The 26,978-nt window shown below is 40.0% G+C and overlaps 2 protein-coding genes across 5 annotated transcripts in view; one reads left to right on the forward strand and one right to left on the reverse strand.

Moving 5' to 3' along the window:
• Positions 1 to 26,978, reverse strand: part of LOC585694 (glutathione synthetase) — a 46,095-nt gene that overhangs the window by 17,966 nt on the left and 1,151 nt on the right. The window contains exon 1 of one of the 4 annotated variants that reach the window (XM_030978010.1): positions 15,007 to 15,154. The exons of 1 other annotated variant lie outside the window; for it this stretch is intronic. The gene's annotated coding sequence lies outside the window, so the exon portion shown is untranslated. Of the gene's footprint in view, positions 1 to 11,741; positions 12,335 to 15,002; positions 15,155 to 26,978 lie in introns of those variants that run through there. 2 more of the 4 variants (XM_030978014.1, XM_030978020.1) reach the window with 2 other exon arrangements.
• Positions 20,699 to 22,615, forward strand: LOC115921035 (beta-1,3-galactosyltransferase 1-like). Its single transcript, XM_030978038.1, has one exon. The coding sequence runs from the start codon at positions 20,786 to 20,788 to the stop codon at positions 22,076 to 22,078; it is 1,293 nt and encodes a 430-aa protein (XP_030833898.1). The 5' UTR covers positions 20,699 to 20,785; the 3' UTR covers positions 22,079 to 22,615.

Genomic DNA, 26,978 nt, shown 5'->3' on the forward strand with positions numbered 1-26,978 from the left:
GAATTCAGACAAAATTAATAGGACTTATTTAGAGTCTAAAACGGTACAACGTATCGTGTTTTTTCTCTAATAATTTGAGGAAACGTCAAAGTTTTCGCGCTTTGCGCGAGAGGGGGAAACTGAATTGAGATGAATAGGGCTTATTTAGAGTAAAAAACGGTACGATGAATCGTCTTCCTTTCTCTATATTGTGATGAAACGCCAAAAAGGGGAAAACTTCATTTAGACAAGTCGAGAACGGTACAACGAATCGTCTTCTTTCTCTAATAATTTAAGGAATCGTCAAAGCTTCCGCGCTTCGCGCGAGAGGGGTAAACTGAATTCAGACAAAATTAATAGGGCTTATTTAGAGTCGAAAACGGTGCAACGAATCGTGTTCTTTCTCAAATGATATGAGGAAACGTCAACGCTTTCGCGCTTCGCGCAAGAGGGAGAAACTGAATTCAGATGAATAGGCCTTATTAAGAGTCGAAAACGGTGCAACGAATCGTGTTCTTTCTCTAATGATATGAGGAAACGTCAACGCTTTCGCGCTTCGCGCAAGAGGGGGAAACTGAATTCAGATGAATAGGCCTTATTAAGAGTCGAAACGGTATGACGAATCGTCTTCTTTCTCTAATAATTTAATGCAACGTTTAAACTTCCGTGCTTTGCGCGGGAGGGGGAAGCTTCATTCAGATAAGGATTAAGATTCGAGAACAGTACACAGAATCGTCTCTTTTTTCTAATAATTTAAGGAAACGTCAAAGCGAGAGGGAGAAACTGAATTCAGACAAAATTAATAGGGCTTATTTAGAGTCTAAAACGGTACAACGTATCGTGTTTTTTCTCTAATAATTTGAGGAAACGTCAAAGTTTTCGCGCTTTGCGCGAGAGGGGGAAACTAAATTGAGATGAATAGGGCTTATTTAGAGTCAAAAAACGGTACAACAAACCGTGTTCTTTCTCTAATAATTTGAGAAAACGATAAAGCTTTCGCGCTTCGCGCGAGAGGGGGAAACTGAATTCAGATGAAAAGGGCTTAATAAGAGTCGAAAACGGTACGATGAATCGTCTTCCTTTCTCTATATTGTGATGAAACGCCAAAAATTCCGCGCTTAGCGCGGAAGGGGAAAACTTCATTTAGACAAGTCGAGAACGGTACAACGAATCGTCTTCTTTCTCTAATAATTTAAGGAAACGTCAAAGCTTCCGCGCTTTGCGCGAGAGGGGTAAACTGAATTCAGACAAAATTAATAGGGCTTATTTAGAGTCGAAAACGGTGCAACGAATCGTGTTCTTTCTCTAATGATATGAGGAAACGTCAACGCTTTCGCGCTTCGCGCAAGAGGGAGAAACTGAATTGAGATGAATAGGCCTTATTAAGAGTCGAAAACGGTGCAACGAATCGTGTTCTTTCTCTAATGATATGAGGAAACGTCAACGCTTTCGCGCTTCGCGCAAGAGGGGGAAACTGAATTCAGATGAATAGGCCTTATTAAGAGTCGAAAACGGTATGACGAATCGTCATCTTTCTCTAATAATTTAATGCAACGTTTAAAATTTCGCGCGGGAGGGGGAAGCTTCATTCAGATAAGGATTAAGAGTCGAGAACAGTACACCGAATCGTCTGCTTTTTCTCAAAAATTAATGAAACGTCAAAGCTTCCGCGCTTTGCACGAGAGGGGGGGGGGGGAACTGAATTCAGAAAAGGATAAACAGTCGAGAATGGTAGAGCAAATCGTCTTCTTTTTTATAATAATTCAATGAAACGCCAAAGCTTTCGCGCGGGAGGGGGGGGGGGGGGGGAAACTTCATTCAGCCAAGGATATCATTAGAAAATGGTACAATTAATCGTCTTCTTTTCCTAATAATTTAAGGAAACGTCTAGGCCCATCAAACGCGGGAGGCCCATCACCCACATCCCCTTAATGAACGCGCTTTTAAGTTATTCTCTTGCTCACTACCGCCCCTCCCTAAAATAAGATCCTAGCTCCGCGCCTGCCTTAAAATATATAGCTATGATGCTGACTAAATTGAAGAAATAATTCGTATATTTATGTCGTCGAGGAAAATGACCATTTTGCGCATAGGCAAGTACAAGAGATAGTCCATAGGAAAAACTATTTAGCCTTCGGCCCCAGGTTTATAGGGTTGAATTTTTCGATATTGGACATTTAATTTTGTCGGTAATTGGTGGCTAGTTTTGTCGGTAATCGTAAGCCTCTACACCCCCCCACTGAAAAAGGTCTAGCGACGCCCCTGGTCGACGTGATGAGAAGGTTGTCTTGCATTAGATCATCTCGCAAAGTCGTCGTTATACATGCGTGAAAAGTATCTGGTTCCGCCACCAGTTTCTCGACCAGGAAAACACGCCATCTATCCTAAAGCAATTATTATCAAACATTAAAGGTAAAGACCAGTTATGGTAATGCGATTGCATTGTGAAAGAAACATTGTGGAATCGATCATAAAAGGTTGATCATCTAGCATCTAGCATCTGCAAGGTTCTTGAATCATCAAAATGATAAGAAATTTGACCCATTCTTCGTAAAGGTACAAGCACTATACACAGAAAGATGTATATGGGACTACCCTATATCTCTCACAGACTATGAGAGAAACAAATTTACCAAATATATGAATTAGTAGGCGGTTTCCCGGCAAATTTGTTATCATCATGTATTAGTCAAAACATATTCTTTCACATGATTGGTAATGAGAGCTTCCATTTCATTTTTTGAAATTTGGGCGTTTCCAATACTGGTCTTTACCTTTAATATACATTGTGCCATCTATTAGGCAGAAGGGCGTTAACTAATACCATTTAACACATAACGGCCTTCTGACTCTTAAAGGATATGATGAACACATTTCACTGAATCATTACTATTCCTACACCTCTTATTTTCCGCAGCTCTATTCTGACACTCGGAAGTTCCGATGCTCTTAGATTGAGGATGACCTCATGTACCCCTATCTGCGGACCCCCTTTGTTCCGACATCCGTATGTTCGGCACCCCTGTCTTCCGATACCCCTTTATTCCAACACCTCTTTTTGTTCCGACACCCCTTTTTCCAACAACCTTATGTACCGACACCCTAAGTTCTGACACTGGTATATTCGACTGCCTCTATATCAAGGTTGGGCTACACCCCTACGTGTAGGTAAAAAACCATCCACTTATTTGGAAAAAGTGAGGTTCTGGCAGTGATTCGTAGAGCATGTTTTGGGTGTTATATCAAAGAAGAGAAATTGATTATTTTATCAATTTTAAGCCCTTAAAATTGATCAAATCGATTTTTAGATCGATTTTAGGGCTTAGTGAAACCCCCCTGGTCTGATCTCAACTAAAATATAATCCACGAAAGATAAATGATTTTTGAACGAAACAAGACGTGGGGACAACGGTTTGACACCTAGCCAAAAAAGCGACGAAGTCATTAAAAATTGACCAGGTTCGTACGTACGTTGGCCAGAGTGTGATTATACTTAATAAAATAAACATAGTAGCCGATATCAATTACTCATTTACAATGTCAATTCAATTTTTGTTTTTCCAAATTCAAATTCACATTTATTCGGCAAAAGATAAAAACATCAAAGTGAAATCATTACAAATGAAATCATTATAAATACCGGGATTGCTAAAATAAATTAAAAACTTGTAAACAAGCAACCCCAATTATAAAAACATATAGATACTATACAATACAATACGATGAAATACGATACAATACAATAATAATAATGTTACATACTAACAAAATAAATGAATCAATTATGTATTTCAATAAATCAATAAGTGGCAAGTATTGTTCTTTTCAGTTTAAGTTTAAATGCGTTGTGGTTCGTAACACCCTTTAAATGACTTGACATGGAGTCCCATTTGTGAGGACCTTGATATCTAATTGATTTATTTTGCAAAAATGAGTTAGTGAATTTTGGTGGATGGAAGTCATTCTTTTTTCTAGTATTAAAGGATTGGACATCCGAGTTCAAATGAAAACTGTCATGAAACGTTACTGGTAACAAATCATTTTTGAGTTTGTACATAAACAATAAAGTCCCTTGAGAAAGAATATTTGGAAGTTCGTGTAAATTTAAGGATTTAAACAATGAAGAGGTGTGCGCCCTGAAGGAAGCGTTGCAGCACAACCGAACAGCCCGCTTTCGAAGTATGATAAGGGGCTTTAATAATTTATTAAACGTTCTCGCCCACACTAAATTACAGTACGTAAGGTAAGGATATATGAGTGAATAGTATAGGGAAAGCATGATAGAGGATGGTAGAAAAATTTTGAGCTTATTCATTACACCGACTTGGGACCGAATCTTCTTGGAAATTAATTCAATGTGTTTTTCCCATGTAAATTTGTTCATTTTGTTGTCAATGGCAACTCCTAAAAAATTTGCAAATTGTACCTGGTCAATACAGTTACCATCTATTGTCAGATAAACATTTTCATGTTTTTGCCAAAGTTAAATATCATGAACTTTGTTTTGGTCTGATTAATTTTTAGTTTATTTGCTGAAAACCAGCTAGCAACCTTTTGAAGTTCAACATTGGCTTCGAAAATTAAGTCTTTCAAATTTTTACCAGAGTAGAAGATGTTTGTGTCATCGGCATACAGTACATAAAGTAATTTCCTTGAAGACTCAACAATGTCATTTATGAAGAGCAAAAATAATAACGGGCCCAAGATACTACCTTGAGGAACACCTTGCTTCATTAATAACAATTCAGAGTTAGGTTCATTAAATTTTACAAATTGTGTTCTATTAGACAGATAACTTTGGAACCATTCAATGGAATGCCTCTAATTCCATACAAAACTTAATTTTCTTAATAATATTTTGTGATCCAAACAATCGAATGCCTTGCTAAGGTCTACATACACTCCTAAAGCTATCTCTTTCTTTTCATAAAATTTGTACAAAAGTTCGGATGCAAAAAGTAAAGCTGACTCTGTTGAATAACATTTTCGAAACCCAAACTGTTCCGAAAAATAATTGAATGCTTATGAAGGAAAGTAGATAATCGATTGAACATTAGTCTTTCTAAAATCTTGGAAACAGTCGAAAGCAATGATATTGGGCGATAGTTCGATAAATCATGTATATCACCTTTCTTAAATAAAGGTATGACTTTTGAAACTTCATTGATTCAGGAAATGTTCCAGACACAATTGATAAATTAAACACATGGGTTAAGTGTTCAATAATATATGAAATTAACTTCTTTATAACGTATGGTGACATATCATCGACCCCACACGAGTGTTTATTTCTCTGATAAAGATCAAAAAGTTGTTGAGACAACTTTGAATTCCAAACTTACCAAAGTGAGTAAATGGATGAATAGAAATAAGTTGAAAATAAATTGTGCTAAAACTGTATGCATGTCTTTTGGAACAAGACAAATGCTAGCAAGGCACGATGTTTTAGATTTAAGAATTCAAAATACGTATATTAAAAATGTAGAAACAGTAAGCAGTTCCTGCGAGAATATTGTTCTAGGTCGCCCATGGATCCTCTCACGCCTTGCAAGTCGCCACGAATCGCTGTCATTTTCTCGGCTTTTAGTTGTTGTCGAAGTCGAGCGATTGCTCGACTTCATTGCAAAGAGATTCGTGTATTTCCAGAATCAACTGCTCCCTGATGGCTGTGACAAATTTATCGACGAACAACTTGTCTGTAAGCAGGGTTTCAAAGGCTGATTTAATTTAATTGTCTCGGTCAGATCTTGGCTGTTTTCTTCACATACGATCATGTATCTGGTATATTCATTTACCATAATGTCTACGAAATGTTTCACGGTTTATAAATATATAAAATAGATGACAGACCCCACCCCCCCACACACACACACAGAGGCACGTACGCAGGTGGTGGGCGGTTGGGGTTAACCCCCCCTTGAGTTTTTTTATGTTTTTGGAAACCCCCCCCCCTTTTTTTTTTTTTTTAATTAAAAAAAAAAAAAAGAAAAAAAAAAAAGGCAATGGCTGACCTAAAAGAGGTGACCCTACCCCCCAACGACGGAACAAAATGTCAAATTTTCAAATTTCGAGACCCCCCCCCCAGAAAAAAGGTCCTCTTACCCCCCCCCCCCCCCCCCTCCCCCCCAGAAAATGCAATAAATTTTCAATAATATATCGCATTTTACCCCGGTCCCCAACATAAAAAAATCCTCTGGACGGCCATGCATTATGGCTCAAGGTATGGGCACACAGAGGATTTTGTTACGTTGGGAACCGGGGTAAAATGCAATAAATTATTGAAAATTTATTGCATTTTCTTTGTTTTTTTATTTATGGAAACTGCCCCCTACCCTAGCCCCCGCTGCGTACAGTCACGGTTCGGTGACAAAGCAATTGCCTCGCAACTGTGAGGCCCCAGGATCAAAACCGTGTCGATGTGCTATATTAGTGCCCTTTTGTGGGGCATTAATCCTCATTACTGTAATTTATGATTTTAGGGCGTAGGTCCCCTAATTGATAAGCATATTAGCATACACATGCTTTAGCAGTCACGCAAAACACACTTTGTCAAATTATTATTCAATAAAATCTGAGAATGTATACTATTATCTAGATCTATTATTTTTAAATCATTTTTGAAATAATTCCATAAATTGGGGTAAAAAAAAAATATTCCAACTTTATGAGCGACAGTGTATTTGGAGAGATTTTATTCAACAGAAATGATTTCCTTTCTATACTCCTCTATACGTCTTTACTTTACTCAGTCTCATACACATCACCGTCACCTCGCTTAGGCCTAAGCAAGTAGCACCTTTGCAATGAGACGACATGTTATATTATTATAATCCTACCTCCTTGGTTTTATGAACAGTGGGTATCCCCTCCTCAGCATCGATCGCCCCCATCCCGCCCTTTACCCCTTCTCTAGTTACCCTCCTCTCTGGGATAAAGGAATATGTACACTGGTGTAGGAAGGAATAATCTCACTAACAGTTCATTGATTTATAGTAGCTTAGTTAAAACCCGACATCACCCCCTCTCCTCCCTCCCCCCCCCCCCCCCCCCCCCCAATAACAAAAAACATACACGCTGGCAATTAACACCTCCGGCCCGAGACGGCGGGTATCCCCGCTTCAGCATCGCCCCATCCCACCTTCTGCCCCTTCTCTAGTTACACCATCCTCTCCTCCTTGTACTCTCGTTAAATCATTCTCCATGTGGGAGTCCCCGATAGTGATGGCATCTCAGTTATGCGTCATCGTGTGTCTATCCTTACAGCATCTCAGTGGACGTGTTCACACGATGGTTTAATTTGACCTGTTTGCAATCATGTAGGTCTAATTACTCGCAAGACACTGGTACTGCCAACATGTTCATTTCCATTGCAGAATCTCAATAGCCGTGTTCATGATGATTTAGAACGTCCGTTATAACTTGGAAGTCACCGTGTAGACACCATTAACCTTGCATCTATCCAATAGCCATGTTCACTCGGTGGTCTGGCTTACCATTTAATTATTTGCGATTTATCATCACCGTTACCATGTGGACATCTCTGCAGTATATCAATAGCCATGTTCATACGATGGCCTTACTTTATGCAGAAATCCGTGATGCAATACAAGAACATTAGTATGAAAACCAAAATCCGTGTCTCAGTCGTATATCAGTTCTTCTCAACGAGCGTGAGTGTTGGACAATAAAGAAAGAGCTTGAAAGAAGATTAGAGGCTACAAAGATCTGGGGGTGTTTCACAAAGATCCCAAGTTGAACTTAGGCCTTGCTCTGAGTTGGACTGAACAATTATGGAAAGCCATTATTATAATGGCTTTCCAATAGCATCTTTGAAAAAATGTGTAAAAGTTATTTTAAAAGGCATAAAATGTTGATTCAAATCATTCATATTTTCTATTATCAATGAATTTTCATGTTCTTGATATGGAAGTTATGAAATGTCTAAAATACTTGAATTTTTCCTTTTGAATATTTGATTTTTAAAGCTATTAATGGCTTTCCATAATTTATAAGTCCAACATACCGTTCAGTTCGACTTAGGATCTTTGTGAAACACCCCCTGGTTCTTGAAGAAAAAAAACATGATTATAATTATAATGGACAGAAATGATAAGAAATGGAGAATTGTTCAGTAAAGCAAGAGTAAAATCATCACTTCTACTTCTACGACGATACTCATCACGATCCATAAGTCAGGATGTATAGTGCTGAGGAACACGATAAGAAGAGGCAAATGCAATATGTGGGCCACATAATAATATTATACAGAAAGAATAATCTTTGAAAAACAAACAATATTAACAGGGAAGATTGCTGGAAAGAGAAGCAGGGCAAGGCGACGCCTCACATATTATTTTGTAAAGCCTAAACAAATTGTCAATGATAATAAAATCAGCAATACCAGTTTTTCAAGAATAACAGATAATAAACAGAAATGGAGAGCCATGACCGCCGAAGTCTGTAATAGATGGGGTGAAATTTGATGGGTGAAATTTCATTACTCTCTCCAACTAAAGATATTGGGTACTGGCAGGTATTCTACAAAAGAAACTCATTGAGTTAGAGAACTTTTTATGAAATTTCGAAAAGGCCCGGAAAGTATATAAAAAACTATATTGTTTAAGACAATTTAAGAAAGCCTGCAGTATATCTGAGCAGCAGCGAACCAAGTTTATCAACCTATTTAAGATTAATTTTTCAGGACTTGCTTTCGCGACGAATTGACATCAATAATGTGACCTCAAGTGACTTTTATTCGCGATTGTACACTGGCTTCTTAACACTTTTGAGGCTTGAGGGGTTCGGTGGAGCAAAACTTAGTCTCAGCGAAATATTTCCATGTCCGAACGAAATCGTCTGATTTTCCATTTAATTGCGTACCTGTAAACTCAAGCAGGGACGGACTGTATGACAAAATACAGAAAATATCCTTCGAGGTCAATATCGCGATTAATTTTTTTTTTAGACGAAAATATACATCGTGCATCAAGCACAGGCGCGTACGCAGGATTTTTTCAAGGGGGGGGGGGGGGGGGGTTAACATTTTTAAATCGGGCCGAAAATTTCGCATCGACACAGCCAGCCGCTGAATAAGCGGGGGGGGGGGAGGTAAGGTCACCTTTTTTAGGTCAGCCATGGGAATATATATATATATATTTTTAATTATAAAAAAAATATAAAAAAAAACCAAAGGGGGGGGGGGTTAGTTTTTTTTAGGGGGGTTTATACACATAAAATACCAAAGGGGGGGGGGGTTAACCCCCAAACACCCCCTTGCGTACGCGCCTGATCAAGCATATAGACATATTTACATGAAGCAACGATGGGCCATGATGTGTTAGACATGACTGAATATTTTCAAACCCTCGCCCGTTCTCCTCTCTTCGTAGAGCGTTATAAATGTAGTATATCGTAATTCATATATTCTTGTTCATTGATTGGTTAAAAGTGTGTCACATGATCAAAAAATAAACACACAATTTGGCAAAAAGTACCATTTACGGCTAGCAAAAACACATTACTCATGTCGCAGTACGTAAAGTATAAAAGTAAATCGAACTTCGACGTTGAGTATGAGAATACGAAATTCTGTTGACATCCTATATGAATGATCGCTGCACAATTTAAGGCTTGCGATATGTCGACCCGATGGTGCAGAGGTCATTTCGGGCATTTCCCATCAACGAAAATAAAAACAACAACAAAATTGATACCGGTGAAAATTCTTACAGCAAATTTTTTTAATCAATCTATGAACAGTGAATATAATGAATGAATGAGGTATGTAAAACGAATACATACTGCCTTTAAGCTTTATTCGAGTCTCTGGATTTAAAACGATATATGGTCCCTCGACCTCTGGGACTGCAATAGCATTATTGCAGTCACCTTGGGACCATATAGTTCTAACCAGAGCCTCTCATGGAAGTATATATTTGTATTTTATCATGTGCTATGTAACTGATATGTATGACGTATATACATGAACCGAGCATAGGCATATCTAAGGGCGCGTTCATGCTTGATTTTGACGGCCAGAATCAGGCATCTGTTACGCGTTTAGATTAAAACACGATTGCGTTCATGCTCACTTTTGTAGAATCACCGAAAAACGGCGATCACGATCGCCGATCGGAAACTCACAAAAAGATGCGTTTACATTTGTAAACGCGTTTAAATGGGGTCAACGCACTGACCTCTAATGGGTCTACGTAGCATGCGCACACAGGTTTGCGAATCCAGCTGAAGGCCACCCAAGGAGAATTGCCTGGAGAAGTGAGCATGAACAGTGCACCGTGGAACTGCGATTACGATGAGCGTTTACGATGAGCGTTACAAATCGCTCATTCTGCCTTCAAAATCAAGCATGAACGCGCCCTTAGTAGATACATGTACTATGACTTACCAGAGAGATGTAATCCTAGACCTTCCACACAAGCTAAATTTGTGTCACTTGTTATCGAGCTACATACAAAAGATAGATCCTTATTGGAAATTATGCCCCCCCCCTATATTAGTTGCTGTTTTGCTATCTGTAGGTCACCTTTGCGGACATCCGGCGGACATTAGCGGCCAGCAGGGCGGCGATTTCTTTTCATAACCGAGGGGGGACGAATTGCAATATTTACTTGTACATTGTGAAGGATATGCAAGGGCGCGTAGCCCTCCAGAGTTGTGTTGCAGTCTTTAGTCAGTATTTGCTATGCATTTTATTTTTGCACTTTTTCAAATTTTCCGCCCCCCCTAAACAAAACAAAAACAATTAAAAAATGGGGGGGGGGGGGACGTGTCCCCCCGTCCCCCCCCCCCCCCCCCCCCACAGATCGCAGCCCCTATCAGCGGCTGTCAAATTTTACTAGCCCCATTTCATCCTTTCTGTGTAGCTAGACCTGTATCCGATCCAACACTACAATACGATAGGACACTCTGGCAGAGTTTCCCCAATGACCAGTCATACCGACTGCACGGTCCACCGCTTTCGTTTCGGCGTATCCCCAGCACGCGTGATAGCGCTGAGGTATTTCCACACGTGCACGAGTGTGTATATAACCTCACATAGGTCAAGAGGTCAAACGACTCCTAATGTTCACATCGGGACCTGATATCCGAACACATGGCATAGCTCATTACGTGGCGCCAACCGGGTTTTGGGCTGTTCATTTGTTCTTAGTAGTTGGAAAGAATTTGGCCGAGTTTTAAGATGAATTAAGATGGATTATAATGAGAATATGGGAGGCTATCTGTGAAAGTTTTCGTACCATAAGATAAATGAGCCACTATTGCCTCGCAAGGAGGAACGGTTGATAAGTCGGAGTAGACAATGTAATGTTAGGCCTACAGTATACTAAGTGCTTTCCATGAGGCTGTAATAGTTCACCGAAACAGAATCGTATACTTTCTGTAAACATCACTTAACATTATCATTGTTGTGGGAATTTAAACAGACATAGCTCAAAACAGTAAACGCAGTTTTTCAACCAATCAGAATCCTGTATTGAGCGTTGCTTTCAACTTCCCAGTTTGTGTAACCGCCTTTTTCTTCCTTTTCCTTATTTAAATTCTCTCTTCTCTTTATTAAGGGCTTTCTGGTTACTTGCCAATGTCCTGAATAAATAAAAAATGCCATACAAAAATACAAACAAATCCCCACAAAACGAAAAACACCAATGTATCTGTTATTGTGCTACCATGAGCATCATAAAAGAGAAAATAACAGGAGAAACAAAAGTAATATACGGAAAACAAAATCAACATCTTCTTACCTGTGATTCCGACATGTACAAGATCGTAGAATAGAAGAAAAAATGAAAGGTTCTCAATCTCCGATCTCTAAGCTACTTGATAGCACTACCGTCTCCTAGCCATGCTGTCTACAGTACAAGTGCCCTTCTATAAGTTAACACACACAACTCCTCCTCCGTTGCCCTCCCTGTTGCTCACTGCTTCTCTCTCTCTTTCTCTCTAGCTATACGAATGCTTGCCCGTATGGAATGGGAAGGATGCGGGCTCGACTGCATGCTGTTTGCTACAAAGTGACCTTAGGCGCTGTAGTCGAGATGCTAAAGGGGAAGATAGATGATGAGGTAATTTCACTCCTTGTTGTTATGTAGAGGCGGCACCGAGGGTCGTGGGGGGCATGGGACACATAATGCCGCCTCCTCCCCCATTACACATTTTGCATCCTCCCTTCTACATCCTGTCTACTGTTACCTAGCTATCTTGGGTGAAATATGACTTCGGATAATGATTGAAGCGTGTATATTCCTTAGTTTTATGCCATAAGGCTTTTTTGTTAGTTAATTAGTTGTTCCCCCTTTTTTTCTCATTATACCCCCCCCCCCCCCCACCTCTCTGCCTCTTTCTATCAATATCTCGTCTGTCTCGTCTCGTCTCATTCTCCCTTTCTCTCTCTATCTCTCTCTATCTCTCTCTTTTCCTCTGTGTGAGTGTGTCTTTTTCTCTTTCAATCTCTCTATTTCTCTCTCTCTCTCTATTTCTCTTTCTTTCTGTTTTCTCTTTCCCAGTTTGTCTTCTCTTCCCCCTCTCTCTCACTCTCCATTCAATTTTACTTTTAAACTATAACATTCATCCCCTCATTATTTTGCCTCTCTTTTTCTCCCTCTCTCTCTCTCTCTCTCTCAATTTCTACTTTCAAGTTTTCTTTAAAACTGTAACATTCACCCCCTCGTTCGTTATAAACTCTTACCCCGCCTTACCCTAGCTAACCCTAGTTCCCTATCTTCCAGTCATGAGCCCCATCCTCCTTCTCCTCCTCCGACTCCTTTCTAGTATCTAATATCCTCCGCCAATAAACTAGTTTACATGTAGATACAAAGCCGTGTCAGACGTATTGCGGGTCTCTATACTATCTAAGCCCTAGACTAGCTACACATCCGTCTTCCCTGAAGTTGTAAAACTATGGAATGACCTGTATATACCTCAACAAAACGTGGACATCAAATCCAGCACAGTCTTCAAATCTGCAACCCAAAAACTCAACCAAATAGCATAACCCCTGAAATACACAAATCTATACTCTCGTCACGCCAAGTTATACTTCAAGTTATACTTCAAGTTATAGCTCCTAGCGGACCTTTTGGAAGAGACGAACACAAGGTACAAGGTACAAGGTACATGCCCTCAAAAAGATATTAATGTAAATATGTACAAATTTGAAGTGATAAGGAGAGTTCCAGTATCTGACTACTTATATACATAAAAGGAGAAGAGCTATTAAACTTTGGATTCAATATTTTCTTTTTATCTTTTAAGTGTGATGCCAGGAGAGCTAGACTACGTACCCCAACAATAAAATTCCGCTCTCATTTGGCGGTGTAGGCGAGGTCTCCATTCAGAAATTCCAAGTCATTATAGCAGCACGCACCGTGGGGTGGGATGGAGGGGGGGTTCCTGATTTTGACTGGCTGTAAATTTGTGAAAGGTATCCACAAGATCAGGACCGCCAGGGACAGAGTCTCCAATTGCCTTTTTTAAAGGAAAATACAGACTTTTGATTCCGCCGCTGTGATATAGTTTTATACCCCATTTCCTCTAAATAAGTATAAATATTGTTGCTCGCTCGCAACATTTAAAGTTCGTAATCTGGTACTGTACGACAAGTCGTATGACGTTGGTCTCCCCATAACAATCCATCAAAATAAAAATAAATCCACATAAATGGCTTTTTGATAGTTTTAAGAAAGTTATATCAAATTCCAGGAAAATGGGTGTTCTGTTTCACGAAACTCTATTTAAACGAGTGGAAGCACCGGCGGCTCTATTTTTAAAACTGTTACAATTCTCCTTGGATCAGTAAGACCCAAAATGAGCCTCATTATCTTCAGTATACAAATGTCATTACTGTAATATTTAGGAATAGATTGTCTAATTTGGGAACAAGATTGAGTAATGTTTGAGTGGTGCCCGGCTTTCCAGCAATCATATTGTACATTGTTCCTGACTTGAAGTATATACGATCGACCGTAAGAACTTTCAGGCGAATAGCATCCCATGTTTCGGACCTTACAGCTTTTATAGAAATCAAATCTCGACCGTCAAAAACTCAAAATGAAAAAGTTTGAGAACCCCTGCACTAGGCTAAAATGTCCGGAAATCGAGAACCAGTGGTGTGATAAGGCAAGGATGCACACAAAAAAAAATTGTGTAAGTTTACTCATAAACAAGTGTTAATTTACTGACACTATAATGACACACTAAATGAGTAAAATTTACTCATCCAATTTAGTTTTTTCTCTTGGTACTCACCATGTTAGTTCCTGTTGTAATGCAGATAAGTGAGTTTTTACAATTGACACTATAATGACACACAAGTGAGTATTCTTCATGAGTATTCTTCAACATACTCATGATTGTGAATCTTGTTTACACACCATTACGAGTCAATAAAATAATTTGGTTTGGTGATTAATGATGATGGGCATGCACCTGTGAGTTAATCATTTAAAGATGAAGTTGAGTTCTGGTCATGCGATTGCATTGTGAAAGAAACGGTGTGGAACCGACCAGAAGAGGTTGATCATCTAGCACATAAGAATTTGTGTGTATTGCAAGGTTCTGGAATCATCAAAATGATAAGAAATTTGGCCAAGTCTTGGTAAAATTACAAACACTTGCACAGAAAGATGTATATGGGACTACACAAACACGTGGCGTAAAAAGTCGGCCCCCCGATTTTTACGATGTTACATGCAAATTAGAATATGAAGGCATTTGAAGAGCCATGCTTTTCAGGGAAGATGTCTTAACTGATGTTCTTCCATACTTGCATAATAAGAATGAGTAATATTCACAAATTACTTTTCACCTCTTCCCAGAACTCAACCTTCTCTTTAACTCATTCACGAGTAATTTAATGTAATGTTAGAAATGTTAGAAATGTTAGTAATGTTAGAATAAGTGCTCACCTAACAATTAGAAGTAGAGTCTACGTCTTTTTTCCCCCTAAAAACGCAAACATCAAACAAACTCACGGGTATTCAAATAAAAACGAAACAAACTCTTACTTACGCCTTCGCTCTTCCCATGCACGTCAGCCAAAGATTCTATGGAGTCTATTCTTCGGCATTGCATGCTGTAGTATATTATTGCATGCATATGCATTGCCATGTGTGTCGATCCTTACGTAATACCTATTCATCAGGGGGGATGAATGAATAGATCATCCCCCCCCCCCCTGATGAATAGGTATCAGTTACGGATCGACACCCATGTGCATTGCATTGCTTGGCCCCAGCATGTGCGAGCTCGCGCATGTGGCCGTCGTACTCAGATTCGTGGATGATTTTCTCCGACTCTAGATCCTATACACATGAAATGAGTGAGATCACTCACTTGACAAGTAACATAGTATTGGAAGTTTTCGAAGAACGAGTCAATGAGTAAATATCCCACAGTTTAATGAAAACTCAGTGATGCGTTAATGACTTGGTTTACTGACTAGGCAGTAGATTTACTCATTTAACATGATTTTCATCGAGAACATGAGCATGTTTACTCACTTTTTTCTACACCAGTTGAGAATACTCGTTCAATTGATTTTGTTTATATAACATCGAGTAAAATGAAACTCACCAAAGGCGGTAACAAATATGATGCTTGGTCATGTACTCCAGTTTAGGTGTAAAAATACATACTTTCGACTGCAATTCACCCGACTATATGAGTTTGTTAAGGTTTTTACTCGAAACAGGGAGTTCTTGTTTTTTGTGTGTGGATGCCCTTTCATCATGTCAAGCTAACGATAAAAAAAAAAGAAAATCGAGATTGCGTATAGTCCCTCAAATAAATCACAAAAAACTTTTTTCTTCTTCAGAATGACACAAAATATGCCATTTTTGGACCATTATGTTAATAGGGACATGATTCTGATAGAAAAGATGTGTGCATTCCGAGGCAAGATTAAAAAAGCGACATTTTGTAAATTAAAATGTACTTCTCTCCACCCACGGTTTAAAGTGGTTCCGGGTAGGATGCGAGAGTCATTGAGGTGTCGGTTAGTATTGTGAGCGTGGCGTCTGTAAAAAGGCGCCTGACGGGAATGCTCCTCAGGGAGTAGAGAATGTGCATATTACGTTGTGCGCTGGCAAGCCTGAATCCGATGACTGAAGAGAGAAAGCACAAGATGTGGAAAAGAGAGGGACGGGGAAGTTGAAAAAAAACTGTATAATTTCTGTGAATAGGTAAAAGAACTGCATAATTGCAGATGTACAAGAGACCAATATAGCATAACTCGTTACCCAAATATAAGGTGGCGGATGACAGAACATCGGTAATTTTAAAAGGGTGGCTGCTTTCCTAAGCTCACCCCCTTCCCCTTCCCCCAACCCGTCCATGCCTATACACCAGATAATATGCCACGCTTTGTTACCTTATAGGGCCTGGTAAACTGATGGGCGGACGAACTATATCAATGAATCGACCACCTCCCCTAAAATTCTAAACACAATGAAGAAATCGAACAACGACTGATATCGATTTCCCCCTCCATCATCGCCGTGCCATGTATGCTTGGCCCGTACATATACATACTTGCCTATTACACAATGCTTGTTATGAGGAAGCTAGTATAACGGTATTATGTTCATAGTTTATTCCATCAAGAAATGATTTCTTTTGCGTTTTCAAGTTGGAGGATCGACATAACTATTTGAGAAGGTACGTACGTTTTTCATATTTTGATTCATCTTTTCCTTTCATACGTGTTTCCAGCGATGTTTATGTTAAACCTTTGGTCAACATAATAAACAAGCATCTGATTTTATGTCACTTATTTGTCACGTATCTTATCTAAATAATGAAAAGCATTCCTCTTGTGATAATCATTAAAAGCAGACAATTTTATTTCAAAGACGTCTTGATGCTGGCTTATCAGATTATTGGTTTCTTTAAATCCGACTTGCTAAATTCCATAGTCACGAGATCCACATGTCTGGACAATGAATGTTACAGTGTGTATTCTATAAGTCTCTGATATCCATTTAAAAAAAAATATGAAATAGAATATACCTTTTGGACGACATACTAAATATTGTGTTCGTAGACCTATGCTTTTTTTGATGCAATCATCATTGGAATATGTGAATTTCTTTTTCACGATTTTTAGTGAAACTTTGATCAAAATATAAAAAGGAATCCTTTCTCCCGTATTTAATTATTTATGGAAAACTATATTTATTTGCTTTTTATAAACATTTGCCTGTTGATTATTGTATTGTAGTTAGGACCATGCATTATGGTTCAAGGCATGACCACACATAGGATTTTTTCTGTTGGGGATCGGGGCAAAATGCAATGAATGATTGATAATTTATTGCATTTTCGTTTTTTTTTTTTTGTATTTGTGGGGGCGACCGCGTACGGCCTCGTAACTGTGAGCCCCAACGATCAAAACCGTGTCGATGTGTTATATTAGTGTCCTTTTGTGAGGCATTAATCCTCATTACTGTCAGTTATGACTTAATGACGTAGGTCCCCTAGTTGATTAGCATAGTAGCACACATATGCTTTAGCAGTTACGTAAAACAAACACTCGCAAATTATTATTCAATAAAATCTGAGAATGTATACTATTATCTCGATCTATTAGGAATCAAATCATTGTCAAAATCATTCCATAAATTGGGGTAAAAATAAAATACCAACATATTTGGCAGAGGAGCATACTTTGTGGATTCTGATAATTAGTATAGGCTTACATTTTTAATCTTGACAAGATAATCAAAATCTGACTATGGTCTGTAATACACACACACACACATACACAACTGAACCAAGAGCATTATTTTTCACCTTAGTTTGAAAATGTACAAGTCAGAATAAAAAGAAAACAGAACCCATATTACACCCAAAGAAGACACACACAAAAGAAACAGACAAATAGAAAGAAACAAAGGTAATATTTTAAACTAAATAATAAAAACAGAGCAACTCATGAGATTGGGTGGTAGATGATGAGAAGCATGGCCGGAGAAAGGGTAGGTTAGGAGGGAGGGACGAGGAGGAGGAGGAGGAGGAGGAGTAGAAGGAGGAGTGAGTAGGAAGAGTTTGGGAAGTGGGGGTCGAAGGAGCAGGAGGGGTGGTGTTGTATTTCAGCTGAAAGAAGTTCCAGGCTACGCCGATATATTCGGTCAGTGGGAGAGTTGCAGTCTCTTAACCGGAAGGTCCCAGGTTTTATACCATGTTGATGCACTTAAGTAGGCCTACCCTTTGATATAAGTCCCTTGGACATGATGTAAAACCGTAGGTCCTTCTGGTTTCTTATTACCTACACGGAAATACTTGCTTTTAGAGAAGTCGGTAAAAACAAAATCATCAGCGGAGCTAACCAACATATTTCAATTCTATACAATTGGGTATATTTTATGTCGATATGTATTTGAACTTTCATTCGAAAACTAAACTACTGTAATCACAGAATCACTCAAAGGTGATTCATGAAACAAGCAGACAAAATGAACCACTTACTTACCTAATCCTCACCAATTATCGCTTGCTCCTCGTCCAATAAGGAACTTCCAATCAAATTGAGCTACGAAAAGGATGATGACCAGGACGTTACTGGATGTCACGACCTCGACGTTCCCTGTGACGATCACGCTTTGCTAGCAGATGATCAACTATTCAGTAACCCTCTCACAAACCCCATTGCGTCAAGATATCATTTAATCAGAATCTCTCCTACCCAGATTGAACTTGTATTTTTATTTGTATACAAAGTGCAATTACTGTGTACTCAAATCAAACAGAAGAATTAACTTGCCCTAACCACGACTTGTACGGCTGCTCTTTGACAATAATTATTATTTAGAAAGTCAACATCGAAAATGACCCGATTTTTTACGGTGGAATAAATTCATACAAAACTCCCAATAGTTTGGAATTTATTTGGTATCTAAGTTCTCACAGTCGATATGTGTTCATTGTCGAAAATATAAGAAACTACCCATATCTGGAAATGAGAAATTGTGGTCGACGAACTGAAACTGGTCCAAGCTTGGGAAAGTACAAACAAATCATCTTTGAATATTATAAAGACCTTGGCCCCGTTGCACAAAACTTACCATTGATGGTAACTTTGGCATCAGCGGTAACTACCATGGAAAACCTTGATTTTGATTGGCTGTTGAGCCCTGTTACCATGGTAGTTGCCATTAATGGCAAAGTTACCATCAATGGTAAGTTTTATGCAACGGACCCCTTGTGTTGTTCATTAGTTCTATCAAATCCTTACCAGGGAAGTCATGTTGAATCTAATAAGTTTCATGGTATCTACATGACAGTGACTTGTCATGGAAAGTACCAGTGGCGGATCCAGGGGGGGGGGGGGGGGGGGGGGGGGGGGGGGGGCCCGGCCCCCCCCCCTTGAGAAAAAAAAATCATGTAAAATCACGCGATTTTTACCTTTTTGGGGGAATGGGCCCCCCCCCCCTGGCGCTCAAGGGGGGGTGCAAATTTTAAAATTTTCGAGGACCACAAAAAAAAAAAATGTGTCCGCTTTTTCTTTACTTTTTGTTAAAAATAATGCTATCCACCCATAGGCCCTATATACCTCACAAGCCAATGTAACTCCTTTCATTTACCACGAACTTGAACATTGTTTGCAAAGAAAACTGTTACTACTAATTCACTGAAACTATCTCATCGGTAATTTGTTTCATTTACAAACTGAAATTTTCTCTCCTATAATATAGTTATGAAATACAGGCAGAAGCCGACGTAATGTTCCTTAAGTGCTCAATGAATCTTAACAGGCATTCTCCAATGATCTATTACACCTATTTTTATGCCTTTTCTCTGAGGGTCAATTTTATTTAATTCCCCTTCGGCGAGTTGCTGTGCCCCAGTAACCACTGTTCATTGGTTCTTGTAGGATCGGATAAGAATAATAGGTAAGAGGACTCTTTTTTTTTTTGGTCTCGAAATTTGAAAATTTGACATTTTGTTCCGTTGGGGGGAGGGGGTAAGGTTTTTTTTAAAATTATTATTATTATTATTTTTTCATTAAAAAAACAAAAACAAAACAAAACAATCAAGAGGGGTTTTTTTTTCCTCCAAAAAACATACACAAAACATACACATAAAAAAACTCAAGGGGGGGGGTTTAACCCCCCCCCCCCCCCCCTGCGTACGCGCCTGCATTAATGTTTATATACGTTCCACATTTTTTGACAGGTTCAATGGAAGGTGCATCATAAATTCAATGCTAATAAACTTAACTCAGATAACAACAAATTATACTACATGATAGGCCTACCATGACAACTTTATTTTGGGATTACTTTCCACTCTTAATTCTCTCCACAGGCTCTCAGGTCTGACATTGAATAGATGAGAAGACGTACCCCACCCTCTGCTTCCACGCCCTCAACATGACTCCATCACATGAAGCAGCCCAAGTCGCTATAAAGTGTTGAGAACTTCGACCAGGGTTACGACCATGCGTATGACGGAGATCGTCCGGTCCTTCTTTATCCTCATCATCTCATCGATGACCGTGACGGTTCTCTGTCAGTTCTACCTCCTCTTTCAGAAGAACTACCACGCCATCAGCTTCGGCAGTAGTAGGCAACTCAAAGGGGTGGAGCAGGATGGCAAGGTCCAAGAGGGGGTTCCACTCGAGCGGTTGTATGAACTAAAGAAAAACGGCATTTCTGCGCTTGCTTCGCGTCAATTGCAGCCGCGAGACGAAGCCCTTGACAGTTTGCAACATGGCGTTGTCGAGTTAAATGTTCAGGATGTGAATAATGCCAGTGAGGTTAATAACAATGAGTATGCCTCCAAGAGGCTAATGAGAAATTCCTCAATACTTCTCCCAGGAGAGATAGACGAGATCGCGAGGGAGTTTTATGCCAAGCTTGCTGAGAAACTGGAGAAAAAAGAAAAGGTCATCTCAGTTTTACCCACGATGTCGAAGGCGCAACGAATCAACATCTACGAAGAAGCCTACAAGAAGTACAACATCTCGTCCAAAAAGGGCACGGTCGTTGCCAAGAACAAGCGAGGACAAACCAAGGTCTTGGTTACAAAGCCACAAGTCTTACCGACCGATGAAACATATCTGGGGCCTATGCTTGATTTTGCTAAGGAATTCAAAGAAACAGACGAATCCAGAGAACTAGGGCGTGGATACGAACAGATGGTACGACCAGAGAGACCGAATCGAGAAAAATTGAAGAGGGCTAAGATGATAAAAACACCTGGAATGTTAAATTCAACAGTTTGGAAGTCGTATATAGATTTACACGAGTACAGGTACATCTTAAATCCAAAGGAAAAATGCATGACAGATGAAGGGACCTATAAGCGTATATCTCTACTGATGATTGTTGCCTCGGCGCCGAAGAATTTTGATCGGCGCGACGCGATAAGACGGACGTGGGGTATGGCAGCACGGAGCACCGCCATGCATCTCGAAACAGTCTTCCTGATTGGTGCTGTGTCCAACAGGCAAGTCACCGATGACCTCAGGCGTGAGCTCGTCAACTACGGCGACATCGTGCAAGAGGATTTCATCGATTCCTACCTCAACCTCACGATCAAGACCGTGATGGGAATAAAGTGGGCCAGTAGGTACTGCCAGAACGCCAAGTTCGTTATGAAGACAGACGACGACATGGCTGTGAATACCATGAAGATGTTGGTGTACCTCCGAACAGCGCCCTCAAGGAATTTCGTCGCCGGCAAAGCCGCCTTCAACTTCGACATCATTCGGAACGTGTACGACAAATTCTACGTGCCGTACTCGGTGACGAAAGATGATAAGTACCCTCCGTATTGTATCGGGATTGGGTACGTTATATCGATGGATGTGGTGCACAAGACGTACATCGCTGCCCTGCAGACGCCTCTATTCCCATGGGAGGACGTCTATGTTGGTTTTTGTCTTCGTCGAATAGGGGTGATCCCGACGATGATCAAGGGCTTCATGGGCGGAGGGTTCTTTGATGACGCCAAAGGGGGCGCACTGAGGACGGACCACACCTCATTGAATCATTTGAGATCGTCTTACGTCATACATGACGTCACTGTAACTCAGTTGGGAATGGTTTGGGGCCAATGGGCTGGGTTGCCCCAACCATAAGAAGGAAGGCTGTGGAGACCATACCAATTTGATCATGTTGATCATGGCCCTATAGCATAAACTTACAAAAAATTAACCTTACGTAATTTCAATATCCTTGTCCATCACATTTTGAAACATGCACACTTTACAGTGATTATATGACATTATGAAAACGCAGTTGCTATTTAAAAATATGATACATTGAGCTGATTTCTTGAAAGTTTTTACGATCGTGTGACATGAAGATGTAAATGTTAAATGCAACCACGATGGTGTAGACTGTAGAGACGGCTACATGGATGTTCAATCATTCGTGAAGAAGAACTGGTTAAAACGTTGTATCCGAATAGAAATCTAGTTCATTCAGTTGTTCACATTATATAGACCTATCTATTTTGACATTATGTCCTGTTGACCTCATTATTGTGTATTGTAAACTCTTACAATACTTAACATTATTGTACATTTTTTGTATTTCAAAGATTTATAATTCTGAACTTACAAATAATAATTATGTGCCGATCCGCAATAAAACAAATGTCGTTCATCAAAGTATTATGGAGTGTTCATAATGATGCATGGTTGTTGCTAAGAAGTCTATTATCCTCTCTCTCTCTCTCTCTGTACTTTCCTTGTTAACAATCCTCGAAATAGTGTACTTTTCGAATGAAGAATGTCCGAGAACGAACAATGAGAATAACAAATATTCTAAAGGTGCAAAATGTAACAAAACTATTAATTGATTTCTTATGTTTAGAAAAATATCGAGTCATCATAGCTTATCAATTTTCTCAAGAACGGGAAATTGGCAGTGGCGGATCTAGGTAATCAAATTTTCCAGGGGCACACGGGGGCAAGTGTGCCCTTGACCCCCCTACCCCATACACACACCCCTCCGATTCGCAACTTTTTGTTGAAGAATTAGGCATTTTATACCTTCAATATGCTGATTCAGACGGCATGTCATTTCGGAGTAGAAAATATTATTCCATAAACATGAACAAGATCTTGATACAATTTACTCGATCATTTGATATCCAGGAAAAAAATATAGGCGTAGTCCTACTGGTAGAACAAAATTATAAATTAATGTGTATAACTTCACATGTTACGTCAGTGGTATTGTCTTAACAATCATGAAAAGACCAGGTTATTCCACTTTCTAACATTGACTCAGGCACTTTCTTAAATATATACATATATTTATAAAATATTTATTACATATTCATATGTTTATGCATTTTCTGATCTGCTATGAAACCACTTTCAAAGAAATCCGATTTTCAATAAACAATTGCTTTGCGATTCTTCTGAAAATATAGTGTCATGATTTACATTGTAGTTGGTATATCAGTATTTAGTTGACTGAAATATGTCACGAAAAAGCCAGGGGCGGATCTAGGGGTGTGGTTCGGCGGTTTATCCCCCCCCCCCCCTCGGGCGGCCAAGTGAAGAAAAAAAAGGGGGGAAAGGAATAAAAAGTAAAACGACAACAAGATGGAAGTGCTACACCTGTTTTCTCACCGAAGAAGAAATACAATAGAACTCCCTCCGATTCAAATAACAAATGGTGTTGTAAATTCCTCCAAAACAGTTGTTAAAATAGGTGTTACGTTTGATCAAAACCTTTCAATGCGCCCCCATGTCAATAGTATCTGTCGTAAAGCATCCTTCGCCCTGAGAAAAATTGGTAAAATTCGTAAATTCCTCTCCAAGTCATCCACTGAAATCCTCGTCCACGCATTTATCAGTTCACTCCTTGACAGTTGTAATAGCCTGCTCCATGGAATTCCGGAAAAAGATATGGCCAAGCTGCAGAGAATCCAAATCTCTGCAGCACGTCTAGTGTCTCTCACCAAAAACATGACCATATTACACCAACCCTTAAACAATTGCATTGGCTCCCCATTCAATTTCGCGTCCAGTTCAAAGTTCTTCTCTTAACCTTCAAGTCTCTACATGGTCATGCCCCAAATTATCTTTCTGAACTGATTCAATTATATACACCCAATAGGCCCCTTCGTTCTGCAAATCAAACTCTCTTGACCGTTAAAAAAGCAAAAACAAAATGCTTTGGTGATAGGTCCTTTTCATGCTCTGCTCCACGTTTGTGGAATTCTCTTCCAGCCTCCATTCGTTCCATCTCTGATATTTCTCTGTTTAGATCAAAATTAAAAACTTACCTAATGGAAAATGCATATTCAACCTAGTTTTTAAATTGTTACCTAGTTCTTAAATTGTTACCTTACCTTGTTATCTTATGTTTCATAATTTCACTTCATATTTGTTCTCTTGTCATTACTCTGTCTAGTTTTAATTGTATCAATATTGTAAAGCGCTTTGATATAAATGTCTTATGAAAAGCGATATATAAGTAAAAGTTATTATTATTATTATTATTATTATTATTATATTAAAACGGCGCGATTTTCGGAAAATCCTGGATCTGCCACGGGGTCGACCCCCCCCCCCCCCTTCCCCTTGGCAAAAAGCTAGATCCGACCCTGAAAGCCTTACTGAAAAGAAGAGGAAAGTAAAACATATACACCTAGAGCTCCAGAATGTACTACTTAAACCCTGTTGGAGCTGGTTATTCCCGGTAGATAAAGAAAATGTATGGAAAAGATAAAAGCTAATTAAGTGAATGTTATGTCCCAACGCGTAATCTATCGTCACTGATAATTATGTTGATTTGAGCGAGGTTTATCAAAATTAAAAGATTAGATTATGCTGATCCCCCCCCCCCTTCTCTTATTAGTCAATTGGTTACAGTGGCGGATCCAAGGGGGCACAGGGGGCACGTGCCCCCCCCCCCCGGCCCCCAAAATATGTTAAAATCATCCCTAAATTCGCCCAAAATAAACTGAAAAACAGGGGCGTGCCCCCCCCCCCCCCGGCCCCCAAAAAATTATAATTTTGTGTCCTCTTACACGCCCCCCCCCCCCCCCCCGCAGTGTGTTGAAAATGGTCTAGCGCCACCTCTTGATGCAGACATTACAATGTGCCTTACCGGGTGCAGTTTATAAATAGAGGTATTCATTTAAACAAAATACAGTATAATATGGTTATATCTTCCTTTCACAAAGTGGTCGAGTTATATAGCGCCTTCTTTTGTTTAAAACATACAATTATGCCTGCTAGTCCTGAGCGCTTGAGTTTATTTAGTTATATCATTCTCTTCCTCTTTGTTGATAAACTACATTGCCCTCAGTCGGGTAACATTCAGAAAACTAAAAAACTGATTTTTATACGAAATGAGGAAAACTAGTAAAAAAGAAAAGAAAAAATACTAGAAGGAAGAGAAATTAATTAAGAGGAAAGAAAGAGAAATTAAGGCATCAGTGGTTTCATCCGGTTTCATCGGCTTATGCCATTAGGGTGGGTAGCGTCGCGTCGCGGCGCGTTGACTTGAACGCGACCATTCGTCCAAAGCCCCCCCCCCCCCCCCGGTTTGACCGAAAGGACGCGTTGGGAGTGTTGCGTCGCGTCGCGTTAACTTGAACGCTACCATTTGTCCAAAGCCCCCCCCCCCCCCCCGGTTTGGCCGAAAGGATGTGTTAAAATATTGAAAAAGTATTTAAAAAATAATAATCTTGTAAATCAAGGGTATCGAATAAGAAATAAACCACGTTTGAATTATATTTGGCATCTGTCACCCCCCCCCCCCATTACTACGCCAATGTTTTAGGTTTGTTGGCGGGATTAATCGCAACTGTTCCCTTCTTTTTACCCTTTTCTTTTCCTTTTCCTTTTCCTCTTTTTTGTTCCCTTTTAGCTCTCCTCTTTACCTTTCCCTTCCCCCATTTTTTTGTGGGGGGGGGGGGGTGGGTGGGGTGCCCCTTCTTTTCTTCTCCCTATTTTTTCCTTCCCTTTCTCTCCTCTTTTCCTTTCCCTTTCCTTCCTTCTCTCTTATTTTTTGATGGGGGGGGGGGGGGGGGTAACAGCTGGGAGGCAAGGCCCTTTCGCCCCCCGGATCTCCTTTCCCCCCTTTTTTCTTATCGTAGCTGATCTCCCCTACCTTTCTTTTTTCTTTCCCTTTCTCTCCTATTTTCCTTTCCCTTCCTTCTCTCTGTTTTAGGTTTGCTGGGAAAGGGCCTTTCGCCGCCCCCCCCCCCATCCACAATTTGTTGGCGGGATTAATCGCAACTGTTCTCCCCTTCTTTTTACTCTTTTCTTTTCTTCTTCCTGTTTTTTTTTATGGGGGGGGGGGGTAACAGCTGGGAGGCAAGGCCCTTTCGGCCCCCCCCCGATCTCCTTTCCCCCCTTTTTTCTAATCGTAGCTGATCTCCCCTACCTTTCTTTTTTCTTTTCCTTTCTCTCCTATTTTCCTTTCCCTTTCTCTCCTATTTTCCTTTCCCTTCCTTCTCTCTGTTTTAGGTTTGCTGGGGAAAGGGCCTTTCACCGCCCCCCCTCCCCGATCTCCTTTCCCCCCTTCTTTCTTTCCCTTTCTCTTCTTTTCCTTCTCTCTCTATGTCTCTCTTTTGTGCGGGGGGGGGGGGCAAAGGGCTAAGGGCTCTTGCATACCTATCTCTATCTCTATTATTTATTTTTAAGGCGGGGGGGGGAGGAGGCAAGAGCCCTTTGCCCCCCTCTCCCTCTTTTCTTCTTCTTCCTCTTCTTTCTTTCCTTTATCTTCTCTTTCCCTTTCCCTTTCCCTTCTCTCTCTCTCTATTATTTATTTTTTGGCGGGGGGGGGGGAGGCGAAAGCCCTTCGCCCCGTCTCCCTTTCTTCTTCTTTCCCTTATCTTCTCTTTTCCTTTCCCTTCTCTCTCTCTTTCTCTCTATTATTTATTTTTGGGCGGGGGGGGGGGGGGCGTGAAAGGCAAGAGCCCTTCGCCCCCTGTTTCCCTCTTTTCTTCTTCTTCCTCTTCTTTCTTTCCTTTATCTTCTCTTTCCCTTTCCCTTCTCTCTCTCTCTC

Source organism: Strongylocentrotus purpuratus, unplaced genomic scaffold (genome assembly GCF_000002235.5).
Source record: "Strongylocentrotus purpuratus isolate Spur 01 unplaced genomic scaffold, Spur_5.0 spur5_contig_810, whole genome shotgun sequence".
Taxonomy (NCBI): Eukaryota; Metazoa; Echinodermata; class Echinoidea; order Camarodonta; family Strongylocentrotidae; genus Strongylocentrotus; species Strongylocentrotus purpuratus.

Excerpts from the sequence above, each read along its gene's own strand:
- LOC115921035 (XM_030978038.1), top strand. The coding sequence starts at position 20,786 with ATGAGAAATTCCTCAATACTTCTCCCAGGAGAGATAGACGAGATCGCG.